A 17,579-nucleotide genomic window follows, 5' to 3' on the forward strand; every position below is an offset into this window, starting at 1 on the left:
ACCTACAAATTATAAAAAGGACTCAAATTGAAAATAAATGAGTATGCCTCATCTGTAGAGACTAGTATAATTATTTGAAAGTGATTTTGAATCAATAGGTCACATGACCAGGAAGCTATTGAAGAAAACCACTTAATTTTGACCCAAAAAAAATCCTAAAAAATTAAAAATGGCTAAAAATGGAAAACAAAAGTTTGTGCCTCATCTAAAGAGCTTCGGAGCGTGACGTCACTGCTCCAGTCGGAGGGGTATCGGCGCCATCTTTGTTCCCACCAACAAAACGACTTGTCTCACAGATATTTTAGCTATGGCACGAACTTGCTGCGTTATTGGGTGTAATGTCCGATCACACGACCAAAAAGGTAAAAAGATGGAAAACGGACTTTCTTTTCACTATTTTCCTGCTTGGAAACAACGCGAGGAGGCTAAGCTAACGGAGCTAACAGAAGAAGACGAATGTCCGGGTGTCCGCGGTGAGACGTCCTGATATTTACCTTCTCCAACATCCCCAGATGCCTACAAGTTTCTTCCAGACATTTCCATTCTGGTGAGTGTCTAAATTTGCTTTGTTGATGTTGTGTCATAATTTTTTGCTATGATTTTGTCCGAGTGTTCATGTTCCGTTTATGTTGAGTTCATTTAAGTGGGTCAATCTTGTTTAGGTCGTTTATGTAGCATAGTCCGAGTTTTGTCAGTGGGGCTGGAAGCTATTGAATAAAAACACTCAATTTTGACCAAAAACCCCTAAAAAATTAAAAATGGAAAACAAAAGTTTGTGCCTCATCTAAAGAGCTTCGGAGCGTGACGTCACTGCTCCAGTCGGAGGGGTATCGGCGCCATCTTTGTTCCCACCAACAAAACGACTTGTCTCACAGATATTTTAGCTATGGCACGAACTTGCTGCGTTATTGGGTGTAATGTCCGATCACACGACCAAAAAGGTAAAAAGATGGAAAACGGACTTTCTTTTCACTATTTTCCTGCTTGGAAACAACGCGAGGAGGCTAAGCTAACGGAGCTAACAGAAGAAGACGAATGTCCGGGTGTCCGCGGTGAGACGTCCTGATATTTACCTTCTCCAACATCCCCAGATGCCTACAAGTTTCTTCCAGACATTTCCATTCTGGTGAGTGTCTAAATTTGCTTTGTTGATGTTGTGTCATAATTTTTTGCTATGATTTTGTCCGAGTGTTCATGTTCCGTTTATGTTGAGTTCATTTAAGTGGGTCAATCTTGTTTAGGTCGTTTATGTAGCATAGTCCGAGTTTTGTCAGTGGGGCTGGAAGCTATTGAATAAAAATACTCAATTTTGACCAAAAAACCCCTAAAAAATGGAAAATGGTTTAAAATGGAAAACAAATGTTTGTGCCTCATCTATAGAGACTAGTGGAACAATTTCTAAGTGATTCTGAGTCAATACTTCACATGACATGGAAGCTATTGAAGAAAACATATTTAATATTAAAATTATTGAAAATATATGACTTTACAATTTAATAGATGATAATGTGTCTCATGTAAAAGCTCTTAGTTGGTTACAATTCAAGGCATTTATTAACATTTATTTGACAGGAATGTTTGGTTCGGTAATTTGTTGACGGTTCCTAAGTGAACCTTTGGGCGCTTCGGCCGGGAGTTGTGGAGAACCGCCGGCCGACATTAGCGTTCATAAATCGGATCAACCTTGAGCTAAACGCCGCTACTCCCCGGAGCTCGAACATCCAACTTGAAACTAACTTCACTGCGGTTGTGGCAGCAGGGCGATCGGAGCTCCTCAAGTTCTTTGCTGTGTGTTTCAATACGAAACAAACTGGATTCATTAGGATTACCTTCCCCAGGTAAGGATGAAAGATCAGAATTACTTGACTTTGCAGCCAGAAATTTGCTTCTAAAAAACCATAAAATATGTCCCATGTAGCTAAATTGGCCCGAAATAACCGCTGATTGTTAGCATAGCAGCTAATATAACCGCTGATTGTTAGCATAGCAGCTAATATAACCGCTGATTGTTAGCATAGCAGCTAATATAACCGCTGATTGATAGCATAGCAGCTAATATAGCCGCTGATTGTCGAGAAAAGTCGAGCTCATCCCACTTCCCCATGCTGGAGATTTTAGTTTAATAGTAATAACAAATAAAATTACCGTAAAATTAATGACATAGGTGACATCAAGACCCAACAATAGAGTCAGACTGTAATAAAATGAATCTGGTTGTGTGTGTTGTTATTGTGTCCTGCAAACTTTGCTTTAATTCTACTTTTTTCTATTTAATCATAAAAAATCATAGTCAGGCAGAAAGAAAGTCATGAAACAGGAAAGGTTGATTTCCTTAATAAAGAGGAAGTTTCTTTCTTGCATCAGGCTAAAAATAATTCAGACCATTCCTTATTTTAAAGCATTAAAGGTTTTTAAAGAATAAAATCTAAACATTTTGAGAGATTGGATAAAACCCAGAGTAAAATACTTAAAATAATGACTTATAATTAGGCCAATAATTAATATTGGTTTAACCAGTGGTTGATGTTGGTTTGATTATAAGAATATTTACACTTACTCTTACACTTGTGGAAGTACTTAAAGGTGAAACAAGTAACTGTAATTTGGTATCAGATAATTACAATAATGGATTATTATTGGGTTCTTTTCAGAAATGTCTGTAATAACTCACCTTATGATTATAATAAAAGTAACTAATAAGTTATGGTTATTATAACATTATAAATGAATGTTGAATCAGATAAACTAAAAGGTTATAAATGTGATTTTGACATTGAACTTGAAAAGGTGTAAAATGTTGTAACTGTAATTAAAGGTCACTGATGTTGTGTAGGAGGTAGATGGTAGGTGAAAGGTCAGGGGAAAGAGGAACTGATAGGAGAACGGAGAAGATAAAGCCTTATTGCTAAACTTCAACTTGCCTAAGAAAGGATGGGCAGGAAACAGAGGTAGGAGGAACTGTTGAGCAACTTGGGGACATTAGAACAGAGATCCGGTCATAAGGTCTCCAGGGTGATGGAGATGAGATCATCTGTCCAAGCAGTCAGCCAATGAGACAGGCACAGCAACAAAGCTAGCCAATGCAAACGCACCAAAAGGTGGATAAACCCTTTATAAGGTGGGTGCAACAGAGGAATCTTTGGTTGGATCCTTCAGGCAGCTTCGAGCCAAGACGGAGATGGACAAAGAACTCTGCAGCTGAAGAAGAGCCGGGGCCACAGAACCGAAGACTGTTCTGCACATGGGACCAACCCGTTAGCCCCGCAACATGTGGCTTCAAATCGCACTTCTCTCAATAGCTGGGTTTATACCCCCAAAGATAAAGACCAAGGCAAAGATGAAGATAAAGACAAAGGCAAAGAACAAAGGCAAAGAGGAAGAACTGGTGTGTTCCTTCCGTGGGACCAGAAAGATCGTGAGACGAGGAGAAGGGAGCTACAGAGCTGCAAGACAAGAAGCTGAGGACCGCTACGCGCATGAGGAAGTCACCCTGAGGCCCGAGACCTGCCGCTCTAAGTCAGTACTCTTCCTGTACTGGGAACCTCCTGCTGCTGCAACACCTTCTTCTTCATCAGGCCAGTTCTGGGGTTCAAAATGCCAAACTCTGTCCGTCTCTCTCAAAGTTTCCCTTTTTTAGTTCTCAGTGTCAGCATTAGGGAAAGATAGGCTAGATTATTGATTTTACTTATTTGATTATTTCTGCTACTGAATTAAGCTGTACTGACCCTTGCAAAATTGCCTTACTAATAAAATAATTAGCATTTAAGAAAATCTAAAAGATGTTGTGGACATTCAATTAATGAGTCACCTTAAAGTTCTTTGATGGTTGTGAAATAGCTATGAAGTTTGATTCTGGGAGGAAAAAGTAGAAATGTTTTATAGGTTGCTTTTGGCCAAAACTAAAATAATGACCTTGGGACTTAACTCTAAGTCACTAAATTTAATCTAGCCGTTAACAAGTGCCGTTATTTTAGGAAAGGAGCTACCGTTAACAGGAGTGGTTGTAGGGGTTATGTCGTTGTGAGGGCTACTCAGCGGATTGCCCCTCAACTGTAAAAGGTCATAACTTCTGGATTGAAGGTAGTCAGAGCTAGACGAGTCCTTTCCGACCCCAGTTTAAACAGATAATTCTCCACAAACTATTGCTAGGGTAAGACCCGAGTTTCTGGGGGTTTTCCGGACCTGTTAGACAGAGAACTGGGCCGTAGTGAGTCCAAAGAGTTGTGAGGAGTGGGCGGGACTTACTATCGGGTAGTAACAGACATGGCGTCCCTGGGTGGGCCCCACCCTAATGAGTAGGAGGGCCTTACTTTGACCAAGTCAGTAAAAACAGACGAGAGGGTCTGAATAGCTCACTTGGGAGACCAGCTCTTAGGAAATAGAGTTGGGAGCGACTGATGAGGCTTATCAGTCGCGACCCTTGCAGTAACTGTACAGCGTGCAGGCGAGGGAAAAGCTTCCGCTTAAGATGAACAGCTGCATCAAGAAGGGAAGCCAGTAGCCAACCTAGCCTAGACCCATCCCTGCTCTAAGGTACCCTGAGAGGCTTTGGGGGATAGGCGACTCGGAGACAAAGAGACCGAGGAGTACGACGCAAGGTCGTACGTCCAGAAGATGTAAGTAATTTCACAAAGAAGTGGTGAAATGCATCTGGAGCTCAAGGTCGAGCATCTGAGCACACGCATGAGGGAGCTCATTGGCGTGGAAATGACGAAGTGGACTGCTATGTCCAACAGAGAAAAATTGTCTTTGTCGGAGCCGAGAAGTGGGACAATACTCCCAGAGGACGGGAGGTCCCAGAAGAGTACGTGGATGAGGTCGTGCGGAGCGTGCATGAAGCCCTTGGACATGCAGGCGTACGGCCCACCCGTAAGGAGCTGGATGAGCATGAGCTTTGGATCCCAGTGAAACAAGTCCAACGCGTGCTACGGGGCTGTGAGGTATGTGGACAATACAACGCAGGCCGCCGAGGGCAGCGGTTGGAAGGGTTGTTCATCAAGAGCACATTACCCGGGGGTTCAATCTGCATGGATGTAGCAGGCCCCATGGATAACAGAAAAGAGAGGTGAGGAGTACCTCTTGGTGCTGATGGACATGGTGTAACAGTGACAGCTGAAAAAGAGCAGGTCTTCCCCTGCAGAGGAATTCCGTTCACGTCACTGAAAGCAGGAAGGCGAAGGCACTTCTCCTTTTTGCCCAGAGAGGGAAAGGGGAAGTTGCAGTTTACAGTGTCACTGAAAACAGGACAGAAAGTTTGGATTAAAGATCAAGATCGGCCTGTAGTCACGGTGATCAAGTTGAAATTCAATGGAATGAATTTTGTGAAGCAAGTACTGCAATGTAAAAAAGTATTACTTATGAAGAAAGGGGTCCACGAGGTCAGTGTTCAAGCCAGTTCTTGGCTAAAGCGAACCAGAACATTGCAAGAATCAAGCATCATGCCATCCTGTGTTAGACTGGCTACTATTACAGGATGATTGCCATTCAAAGAACAACTTCAAGGCTTAGGACTAGGAGGGCCCTGAAGAAATTGGATTATGCTAAAGAAGAACTCCTGTCACAAAAGGATGGATTAAACTGGAAAAGGGACTGAAGTCGTGAGGAAGGAGTGGCGTCATAGACAACCACCAAGATCAATCCTGCAACAAAGTGTTGAAATCACACCCAACACCTGGAAGCAACCTGTGGACTTCACAGAGTCCTGCCTGACAGAGTCCTGTTGCCTCCGACAACTCCAGTAACCCTTTAACGACCCCAGCGATGGAAAAGGATTATGATTATGGATAAAGCGTCATGCTGCTTAAGCTTTTTGTTTTGCTCTACTGAACATCCAGAGTTTTTTTTATTTTTTATTTGAGGCTTTTTGCCCATCAACCTGTCCCTAAGGAATCTTCCACATCCTGAAGAACCAACGCTTCATTCAGCTGAGGATTTTTTGTCACTATTAAAGGATCAGAGCGACCTGGGTTCTCTTCAACATTCGTCACTTCCTGAGAGACATCAAAACTCCAAGGAGGGGGTGTCAAAGAGCAGTGGAGTTTGAAGACTGCTGAGGCCTTGGTGACGACTGAGAATCTGCATCTTCACATCCCAGACTGCTGAGGCCTTGGTGACGATGGAGGATCTTCACATCCCAGACTGCTGTGGCCTTGGTGACGATGGAGGATCTTCACATCCCAGACGACCATCTTCTCTTTCCAGGGGATGAGGACGCAGACCTGCAAGAGGATGTTGGGTTCCCAGCATGTGAAAGGTCTGACCTCGCGGAGGGGGTGTCGAGAAAAGTCGAGCTCATCCCACTTCCCCATGCTGGAGATTTTAGTTTAATAGTAATAACAAATAAAATTACCGTAAAATTAATGACATAGGTGACATCAAGACCCAACAATAGAGTCAGACTGTAATAAAATGAATCTGGTTGTGTGTGTTGTTATTGTGTCCTGCAAACTTTGCTTTAATTCTACTTTTTTCTATTTAATCATAAAAAATCATAGTCAGGCAGAAAGAAAGTCATGAAACAGGAAAGGTTGATTTCCTTAATAAAGAGGAAGTTTCTTTCTTGCATCAGGCTAAAAATAATTCAGACCATTCCTTATTTTAAAGCATTAAAGGTTTTTAAAGAATAAAATCTAAACATTTTGAGAGATTGGATAAAACCCAGAGTAAAATACTTAAAATAATGACTTATAATTAGGCCAATAATTAATATTGGTTTAACCAGTGGTTGATGTTGGTTTGATTATAAGAATATTTACACTTACTCTTACACTTGTGGAAGTACTTAAAGGTGAAACAAGTAACTGTAATTTGGTATCAGATAATTACAATAATGGATTATTATTGGGTTCTTTTCAGAAATGTCTGTAATAACTCACCTTATGATTATAATAAAAGTAACTAATAAGTTATGGTTATTATAACATTATAAATGAATGTTGAATCAGATAAACTAAAAGGTTATAAATGTGATTTTGACATTGAACTTGAAAAGGTGTAAAATGTTGTAACTGTAATTAAAGGTCACTGATGTTGTGTAGGAGGTAGATGGTAGGTGGAAGGTCAGGGGAAAAGAGGAACTGATAGGAGAACGGAGAAGATAAAGCCTTATTGCTAAACTTCAACTTGCCTAAGAAAAGGTTGGGCAGGAAACAGAGGTAGGAGGAACTGTTGAGCAACTTGGGGACATTAGAACAGAGATCCGGTCATAAGGTCTCCAGGGTGATGGAGATGAGATCATCTGTCCAAGCAGTCAGCCAATGAGACAGGCACAGCAACAAAGCTAGCCAATGCAAACGCACCAAAAGGTGGATAAACCCTTTATAAGGTGGGTGCAACAGAGGAATCTTTGGTTGGATCCTTCAGGCAGCTTCGAGCCAAGACGGAGATGGACAAAGAACTCTGCAGCTGAAGAAGAGCCGGGGCCACAGAACCGAAGACTGTTCTGCACATGGGGACCAACCCGTTAGCCCCGCAACATGTGGCTTCAAATCGCACTTCTCTCAACAGCTGGGTTTATACCCCCAAAGACAAAGACCAAGGCAAAGATGAAGATAAAGACAAAGGCAAAGAACAAAGGCAAAGAGGAAGAACTGGTGTGTTCCTTCCGTGGGACCAGAAAGATCGTGAGACGAGGAGAAGGGAGCTACAGAGCTGCAAGACAAGAAGCTGAGGACCGCTACGCGCATGAGGAAGTCACCCTGAGGCCCGAGACCTGCCGCTCTAAGTCAGTACTCTTCCTGTACTGGGAACCTCCTGCTGCTGCAACACCTTCTTCTTCATCAGGCCAGTTCTGGGGTTCAAAATGCCAAACTCTGTCCGTCTCTCTCAAAGTTTCCCTTTTTTAGTTCTCAGTGTCAGCATTAGGGAAAGATAGGCTAGATTATTGATTTTACTTATTTGATTATTTCTGCTACTGAATTAAGCTGTACTGACCCTTGCAAAATTGCCTTACTAATAAAATAATTAGCATTTAAGAAAATCTAAAAGATGTTGTGGACATTCAATTAATGAGTCACCTTAAAGTTCTTTGATGGTTGTGAAATAGCTATGAAGTTTGATTCTGGGAGGAAAAAGTAGAAATGTTTTATAGGTTGCTTTTGGCCAAAACTAAAATAATGACCTTGGGACTTAACTCTAAGTCACTAAATTTAATCTAGCCGTTAACAAGTGCCGTTATTTTAGGAAAGGAGCTACCGTTAACAGGAGTGGTTGTAGGGGTTATGTCGCTGTGAGGGCTACTCAGCGGATTGCCCCCCCAACTGTAAAAGGTCATAACTTCTGGATCGAAGGTAGTCAGAGCTAGACGAGTCCTTTCCGACCCCAGTTTAAACAGATAATTCTCCACAAACTATCGCTAGGGTAAGACCCGAGTTTCTGGGGGTTTTCCGGACCTGTTAGACAGAGAACTGGGCCGTAGTGAGTCCAAAGAGTTGTGAGGAGTGGGCGGGACTTACTATCGGGTAGTAACAGACACATAGCAGCTAACGTTTCATACTGTTTTCTAATGAGAGAGAGCTGATGAGAAACTGCTGTTAGAGGAGAAGTTAATTAAAAACCAGAGGATTTAGTGAGTAAAGATCACTAAATCCTCTGTCTTGCTTCAGAAAACCTGAAGCAAGACAGTCCGTAAACTGTTTGCTGTACAGACTGCTAAGAAAAGAAGCCCCAGTCTTAGCATCAGCTGGAGCTGCTGGTCTTCAGTCTGTTTCCAGCTCAGCTTCTCCATGTCGGTATTTAGCTATAAAGATGCTACGAGTCAGAGCCCAACATGCTGAAAATGGCTTGTTATGAATGTGAAGGAAACATTTATGTATTTTCTATTAACTTGTGGATAATGTCTCTGTTATTCTTGGCTTTAGCCTGTGAACCAGGACGTCTCAGAAGTCATGGAGTTCTCCCAGTGTGACCAGCAGACTGAAGCCTGTGACCAGTGTTCCCAGTATAATAAATACATGTTTTATTCTTTCACTTTCTGTTGTAAATATCTCAATCTGAAGTATTAGTGTGTTAATGTAGCTTTTGTAATGAAATAAACATAATTTACTCTGTTAGAATAATTTTCACTCTTTGCTGTCAATAGCAGAGTTGACAAACTGTAATAAATATTTATTTTCTGGAGGAGATAGTAGCTGGACACACAGCTCAGGAAGCCTGACTCAACTTATAGCCGAGTCAGGCTGAAAAAAGTAAGAAAAATATGTAATTTAATGTTTGACGATGATTGATTTTATACATCAAAAAGTCATTTCTCAATAACGTATAAAAAATAAATACAGGAAAATTATTTGTTTCTTGTCTTGAAATGTTAAATGTACATTAAATTATGGAATTATGTAACTATACTCTTTAAACGCTGTAAAAGTGTGTCTGTTCATCAATGTCAATATAAAAATGATCAGAATCATTTCTATCAAATAAAAACCTTGTGCTCTTTATTCAGAAATGCCTCAGAACAATTAAATAATCACATCAAAAGTTAGAAACGCTCTTTAGTCATTTCTTTGATGGCCAAATAATGTGTGTGAGAAAATGTGTCAATGACAGGTATTAACTTAAAATACTTTGTAGAACGGCACTTTATAAAGTTCGGTCCATTCACTTGTATTAGCTGACTGGCACATATTCCACATTCAATATGGCGGACGCTGTTACGTATCGCAGCAACCGGCCGGACCGCTGCATGAGGCGTCTACGTAAACATGTCTATGGTTGGAAAGAGACGTCACGGTTTGTAACGGCTCTGCAGCACTGAGTAGGTCGAGATGTTTCGTTAAGTAAAACAAAAAATCTGTCATAGTTATTGGACTTTTTATTTTATTTTTTTTCCGCATCCACCTGAATAATGTGTAGTTGCGCCACTGAGTGGAAAAACAAATTAATACATGAGTAGCACAGGACAAACGGACATTTCCGGTCCAACACAAACATAAACGAGTCGCTTATTCCTGTCGTTTCTTTTGTTGTTTTGTTTGCCTCAACTCTGGACACTGACAGTGTCGCCAGTCATTCATGCGTTACAGAGACTTTATATAAAATAGAGACAATTATGGACCGCATCTTGTTAAGCTGTGTTAACCATAGAATTACGCAAATTGCTCTTGCAAAAATAATTCACTTAATGGAAACAAGCCAATTTCCGGGGGGAAAGTAAGTTTTTGGATTAAGAAAACTGCGCTAAGATGAGGTTGTTTAAGGTATCCAAATGAATTTACAGTATTTGCACAACTGCAACAGAAATACTTTTTTTGCGCCACACGAGTCAGGTGATCAATTCTATGCATACCTAATTGGGCAATTTACCTTTTGGGACGAATAAAGTTTTTTTTGGTAATCGTTTTTTAAAATTATTTTTATTTTTCACGATGTAAACTAAAAATATTTTTGGACAAATGGCGACTTCCTTAATAAGTTAAACAACTTCTGGTCTAATTGCTAAAACGGCCACAAGCAGAATCGCAGGTATCGGGTCCGGGCCGCTGCTGCTCTCTAAGGGGTTCTGACTCTCTTCCGGGTCGAACACGCTCTCCTTCTGGCTTTGCTTCTCGTTCTGCTTCTCGCTGACTGGATTCTTCACTTTGCAGGCGTAGTCTGAAAGGTCCTTAGTGTTCTTGGTAAAGACGATGCTGAGAGTCTTATTCCCCATATTCCATTCTCCCATATTTCCTGCCTTCCAAAAGTACTGGACGGGTTCGGCACCTTCAAACTGTTCACCACAAACCAGGGTACAGTTCTTGGAGGTACTACGGCTGCAACCCTTGGGCCTCACGAAGACTTCAACAGGGTAGCCGTCCAGGTTATTGATCCCCACAGCGTTAAAGGTGATGAGAGGGTCTCGGTTGATATGTACCTTGAACAGCCCGCCGAAAGATTTATCCATGTTGTTGATGGTCAGTGTTCCGGTGGTCAGGTTCACGTGTGCTCGGGATTTAAAGGCACCCGGATAATCCAGAGGAGCCGAACCTTTTGAATATTCAGCTACAAGGTTCCCTTTATGAGTCCAGATGATGCCGCTGATGGTCCCAGAGTAATTGGGGTTGAGCGTCAGAGTCCCGCCGTCGTTATCAAAGTAAACCGTCCGGATCTGAGCAGCGACCGGCAGCGTCATCAGCATCAGGAGGGAGAGACCAGCAGTCACAGCCATGACGGAGCGAATCTACTAAATGGCGACGTTTAACTTGAACCCAAACCAACCCATCCAGCCTGGGGTGGTTTGTGATAAAATGGCGGCCGTTCTCCTTGGCGGTTGGAAAGAAACGTCACGGTTTGTAACGGCTCGCAGCTGCAGCACTGAGTAGGTCGAGATGTTTCGTTAAGTAAAACAAAAAAATCTGTGATAGATACTGGACTTTTTATTATTCTGCATCTTTACTGTTACCAAAATTGTGAAAAAAATAAAAAAAATGGCCTTTTTGTGTCCAAACATCCTTTTTTTATTTGGTGATTTGGGCTCAGATGCTAAATGTGACTGAGCAGTGAAGCCACCTAAAAATGAATATTGGACGTTAAAGCTATGAAATCTTGTTGAAACGTTTGACAGAAAGACTTGAAATGAAGCCAGTCCATGACTGCTTCATCTGTGGATGTGTCTGAGCCCGTGGATCTGTGGCGCAACTACACATTATTCACTCAGGTGGATGCGAAAACATAAGTCCTCAAACTGATGGTTAAATTAACATTTGCCTTATAACACAAGAGTCAGACCAATGTAACGCACTTCATCTCAGGATACAACAACCTGCCGCTAAGAACTCTGGGAAATAATTCACATTCCTGTGTTTCTTCAGTCACTTTTTATTTTTTTAGAGTGCTAACCTAAAAACTCTAGTTTATTCAACTCTTACATGTTTGACAAAATTCGACAAAAAGCGCAGGCAGCGGGACCGGGCCGCTGGCTGGTTCCGTCTTGAACGGGTTCGCTGTCGGGTCGCTCTCCTTCTCACTGATTGGTTCTTCGCTCAGCAGCTGAAGCTTTCCAAGCTAAGAGTCTCATTGTTATTAAAAACGATTATCACATTTTCCCCTCCTTCCAACTTTCAGCCGATTTCAAAACATGTTATCTGTGTATTTGGCGCAGCCTGCGCCTCTAGCATCAGAGTCCAGCCGTCACCGCCATGATTTGGAGAGAAAACACCGAGATAACAGCCGTAAATACCGACGTTTAACTACAAGAGCTCCACAAAGCTTCCTCCTGAAATGGAGTGAGGCTCAAAATGTCTTCATTTATATAAATATAATCATCCCAGAGGTCGGCAGAGTATCCAAAAATGGTTCTCAAGTAAGAGCATCACTGCTTCAGCATATTTTTAGTAAAAAGTAGCCATCCAAAAAAAAAACTCGAGTAAAAAGGTATTTGGTAAAAAGTCTATTCAAGTACTGAGTAACTGATCAAATTATCATTTAATATTTAAATATTGCTAACTAAAAATATAAAGTTAAGTTTTATTTTGGTATTCTAATGACGGAAATGACAATTACATCTAGGAAACAAAAGGTGACAAATTTTACTCAAGAATAGAAATACTTCACAATAAAATTACTCAAATAAATGCAAAAAGTACAGCAAAGTAAAAAATACTCCTAAAAGTATTTTCTCAAAAAAGTTACTAAAGTAAATGTAACTAGTTACTACCCAACTTATTCTGACTCCAGTAGAGAAATGTGAGTAAACCAGCAGATCTCGTCTCCAGGACTCCTCCTCAGCTTCAGGGCTGAAAATGAAACCGACTGTTAAGAAAAATAACCAAGAAGTGTTAAAGTCTGAATCCCTGTCAGGTTTAGTAATATCTCAAACAGACAAAAAGTAAAAACACAAACAAATGAATAAAACAAAGCTGTCATGCCCACTTTATGCAATTTTACATAATTTGTTCAAAAAGGAGCAGGTAGAAAAAGATCGTCTGATTTCCTGCCCTTTATTCTCATCAACCTACAAACCTTTGAAACTCACCACACCAGATAAACTCTTAACTTATTCCCACACTGAATGACACTTAAAACTCACATTCTCCTCCTTAAATTTACAATTGTTCATTCATTTTTTTATATCAATAATATCCTTCCTGTGTTGCATTCAATGACAGCTGGGAACTATCGCCACTCTTCTCATTCTGTCATTTTTTATAGGGTGAGGAAACGTGAAGATGAGGTGAGTGTTGCTGAGATTAGTGCAGAGGAAGTGATGTCATCTGCAGGTGTCTTTACCTCTTCAGCTCACTCCGTCCGTCCCTGAGAATAAAACCATCAGGGAGATTCTGGATGCGTTCTGCAGGAAAACACAGACAGGACGCACCAATCAGTAACAATAGAGCTGTTTTATGGAGCAAAAATAAAAGTGTTGGTTTACAAAGGAACAGTATTAGTCTGATTTATTTTAGCATTACATTAATGGTGTTTATGCTAGCTGTGTAGCATCGTGCCTTCTGCTCACATTAGCTGTCAGCTCCTAGAGAATTTCAACATAAATAATTTCTTACTTTATCCATTTTTGACATTCTTGGTGGTAATGGTAGCCATCTTGCTAATTATGTCTAGGCCTTGTGATTTCTCAATATGATTTCATATTGTGTTAAGATTCATACTTTTAAAAGGAATGTGACGTCTAGTTTGGGTTACAATATTGTTGCCATCTTTTAATCAAATTGGTAATAAAAAGTTTCACTGCTAGATAATTGTATTTATGCTGTCAAACTACAAAAATGGGTGACGTGGGGGTAGAGTCCATCACTCTGTGGCCTTGCGGTGCTAACAGCATCAATATCAAACCAACAGAACCAGTTTTCTCCAAGCATTTTATGTTTTTAATTGAAGACACTGAGCAACACACAAACTGACTTTAAATAAAACAGCTGGGGGATTATTTAGAGCTTCTTGACTGCAAGAAGACTATTCTGCTGATTCTATTAAACGTTTAACTGTTTCATTTACCTTTAAAAGTGACATTTTAGCCTGAAACGTCAATTAAATGTACTTTAAACAAATGTAGTCATTTTATAACTAACACAAACTCATTAACTCGCCAACATTCATTAAGTGTTCATGGAATGTTGCTTTTCACAATTAGAATGAATATATAGATGTTTATCGTTTTCCGTCTCCTTTTCTCTCATTAATCACCTAAAATGTAATTAAGTGACAAACCTCCGTGTGGAAAAGTCTCCACACCAAGACCAGCTTAGAAAGCACCGCCATACAAAGATGAACTGCACGGGCAAGATGGTTGCTGTCATTTCCGACTTCGTTTCCTCATAAATTCCTATTTTTGTTCCGCTCATTCGAAAGCTTTAGACAGCAGCACAGCTGAGAACGCAAACTGATAGGTTAAAGTTTAATGCGGATGTTTTACATTTTAACCTCATTCAGCGGCGTCTTAAACTGGTGTGGCTTCAGCGACGCTCCGAGCTAGCAGCTACATTTAGATCATACCCTGCATTAACCTTCCGAGTCCACTTCCGGGTAGATTTACAACCGTTACTTCAGTTTATTATCAAGCCCCAGAGAGCGACACAACTGAGATCTCATTAATATGCTAAATTTAAAAGATGTCTGCATATTCTTCCCTTTTTAGCAGCGTCTGAAACCGATGTTTAAGTGACGCTCCAAGCTAGCAGCTAAATTAAGAGTGTGCCCTGCCTAAACTTCCGGATTCGCTTCAAAGGGACTTTCATGTAATGCCTTTAAGTTTTTGACTTCAAAGAAACTCTTCAGAGTCGGCGACGCAATGAATTTATTTTAAAAGGCACTTTACATAGCAGTGGAAAAACGAATAAATACACGAGTAGCACTGAAAACAGGCTTTTACGGTGGAACACAAAATTAGATGCTAACAGTTTTAATTCCATCCATCAATATCTCACACACACACACACACACACACACACACACACACACACACACACACACACACACACACACACACACACACACACACACACACACACACACAGGGTAAGTCGCTCGTTTTAAAGCCTGAGCTTCCTGGGGAAACAGCTCACCATCTTCCTATTGTCTCCCTGAGCAGCTCCAACTTATTCCAGTGCATTTAAAAACAAACTTAAAAAGCATAATGCGTCCAAGCTATTGGTCAATCCCATGGCTTCATCATAATACATAGACAGCTGGGAATTCCTCATCCGATTGTTAAATAACTAAAATAAGTAAAAGTCCTATGCAAAAACTGAGTCACATTGAATGTTTCCCCAGAGGCACAGTGAACAGATTCCCCTAAAATGGGTTTTAAAAATGAGGTTTTTACAGCACAACAGCGTTAGATGGATATGAATAATAACACATTACATTCATTACATCTCAGTTTATCATCATTACTGTTCATTATCCAAACAGGTCTTTAAAAACAATTTTATCAAGCTTTCTAAAACTCCTGATTCGCATCCACAAATGATCAAACTGCTAAAATGATGGGAAACAAAACAATTCAACAAATTCATATGGTTAAAAAAAAAAACTGTTCATGTTTAAACGCCGCAGATTTGGTTTCCCTTCATAATTAATCCAAACATGATGGTCAAATGGAAGATCCAGATAAACACTGAGGAGCTTCGTCCTCGCTGACCAGGAGGAATCGGTCCTGATGTTGACATGCAGAGATGCATGAGGGCAGAAGGCTTTATAACCAGTTTCCTTTGGGGAGGCAAACAGAACATGGTGGAGTTCTGGTCGAGAAGGATCCACAGATATCAGGCCCTCATGAGTCTGATTTGATTCAGGGTGGGGAGGTCACCCCAGAGTCTGGATTACCGTTGGGACTCAGACCTTCTTCTAGCTCCTTCTCGTTCTCTGCTGGTTGTCTAGAGTTTCTACTAAGCAGATTTTGAACAAACTGCGGCTTCTTGATCATAAGCCATGCAACAACACCAGCTCCGCCTGCCAAAATTAATAAAGGCAGCACAATAATAGGAACCAGGTTTGAACCGCCGCCTGCAGGCTTCTTGTAGGGGTTGTCGTGCGGGGCACTCATCTTCTGACTGAATCGGTTCTGCGCTCTGCATGTGAAGGTGTCAAACGTCTCAGTCGCTTTAGAAATGTTGATCCTCTTTTCCCCCTTCTCCCACTGGCCAGTTCCTCCTTTCTTCCAGAAGTACTGGACGGGCTCGGCGTCGGTAAATGCGTCACCGCAATCCAGAGAGCATTTATCGGCACTGCTGTCGCACGTCAGAGGCCTCACGATGACTTCAACACGGTGGTTTTCTAGGTTCGCGATCCCCACGGCGTTAAAGCTGACAGGAAAGACTCTGTTGTTGATCTCCACCGTGAACAGCCCGTCGTCAGATTTTCTCATGTTGCTGACGGTCAACACTCCGGTGGTCAGGTTCACGTTTGCTCGGCCTTTTAAGTCACCCAGATATTCCAGAGGAACCGCATCCTTGATGTATTCAGCTACAATGTTCCCCTTATGCTTCCAGGTGATGCTGCTGATGGCCTCAGAGGGATTTGGGTTGAGCTTCAGAGTCCCGCCGATCTCAAAGTATTGAAGCTCCTGAGCCGCGGCCTGCAGCGCCAGCAGAGTCAGGAAGGAGAGAACAAACTTCACAGCCATGATTTCGAGCGGTTCTACCGGCTAAACACCGTCATATCAGCCGTAAATATCGACGTTGTGCCAGAAGAGCTCCACTCCCTTCGCAGTCATTGAGAAAATGGCGGCGGTTCTTTTCCCTTCTCTGGCCAAGACCTAACCACACCCGTGGCTCCGCTCCTTACCCGTCTGCCGGCGCGCGGACCGGCAGATTAGTTGTGAGGAGCATTACTGTCACATGCTGATGCTGATCTGGACTAGTGCACTCGGTACAAATATATTTTCTCTAAAATACATTTGCTCTTGACAAATAAAAATGTTATTGAGCTAAAACTTCTTTAGCTTCTCATTTACTGTCTAAAATTGAAAAACAACCCCGCCCAGCCGCGCTGCTTCTTTCACCGGCTGAAAGAATATGAAAGTACCTCAGTTTCAATATGGCGTAGAGATTACGTCATCGCGTACCGCGAAACGGGAGGGAACGCATCAACGTCCTTCAAAAACCAAAAGCCTTCCGAATGTTTGTGGAGTCACGTGTGTTCCAGTAATCTGGACCCGGATGGTTGTTATGTTGAGCCTCTCAATCATTTACATTTCAGGTTGGGAAAAATAACAAATAATTATATTAAAACCGATCCACGTCTACAAAGTAGTCTACTAAAATAAAATAGACTATTTTAGTAGTCTAAAATAAAACTTTAGGTATATTTGTGATCATAAAAATTAATTTAAGACATAAACATAACCTATGGATTATTAATTAAATCATGATTAGTGAAAGTATAAGTTTCTTTCTTTACCTTCATTCCTAGATAATATCTTAAAGAACTATTAAGAATCAGAATTACTTTTATAATCATTGTGCACGGAATTAATCACAACAAAATCTAAATTATCAAAGGCAAGTCAAATAATTGAATAAAAAAATAAGTATATCACAATCAATGTTAAAATATAGTGGAAACACCAAAACCCCTGGGATGCTAAGAATAAATAAATGAGTTTTTAAACAATGATAAATGTATTTCCTGTGACAGTTGTAGTGTCTTTA

The 17,579-nt window shown here is 41.0% G+C and overlaps 1 protein-coding gene and 1 long non-coding RNA gene across 2 annotated transcripts; one reads left to right on the top strand and one right to left on the bottom strand.

Moving 5' to 3' along the window:
• The first annotated feature begins 1,542 nt into the window (after window positions 1-1,542).
• On the top strand, window positions 1,543-9,281 carry LOC145555065 (uncharacterized). Its single transcript, XR_014091139.1, has 2 exons — window positions 1,543-1,838; window positions 8,859-9,281. It is a non-coding gene; the product is annotated as an uncharacterized LOC145555065 (long non-coding RNA).
• Window positions 9,282-9,788: 507 nt separating this feature from the next.
• Window positions 9,789-16,767, bottom strand: LOC103477424 (CD48 antigen-like). The gene is made up of 2 exons (XM_081616276.1): window positions 16,233-16,767; window positions 9,789-10,817 (listed from the first exon to the last, which is right to left on the bottom strand). Exons 1-2 carry the CDS (start codon window positions 16,550-16,552, stop codon window positions 10,409-10,411), a joined length of 729 nt encoding a protein of 242 aa, XP_081472402.1. The 5' UTR covers window positions 16,553-16,767; the 3' UTR covers window positions 9,789-10,408.
• Between the last annotated feature and the right edge of the window lie 812 nt (window positions 16,768-17,579).

This window comes from Poecilia reticulata, chromosome 15 (genome assembly GCF_904066995.2).
Source record: "Poecilia reticulata chromosome 15, P_reticulata-male-v2, whole genome shotgun sequence".
Taxonomy (NCBI): domain Eukaryota; kingdom Metazoa; phylum Chordata; class Actinopteri; order Cyprinodontiformes; family Poeciliidae; genus Poecilia; species Poecilia reticulata.

Coding starts and splice junctions, on each gene's coding strand:
- LOC103477424 (XM_081616276.1), bottom strand. CDS start 16,552: ATGGCTGTGAAGTTTGTTCTCTCCTTCCTGACTCTGCTGGCGCTGCAG. Junction 10,818..16,232: donor AACAGAGTCTTTCCTGTCAG/CTTTAACGCCGT, acceptor CCCTCTCATCAC/CTTTAACGCTGTGGGGATCA.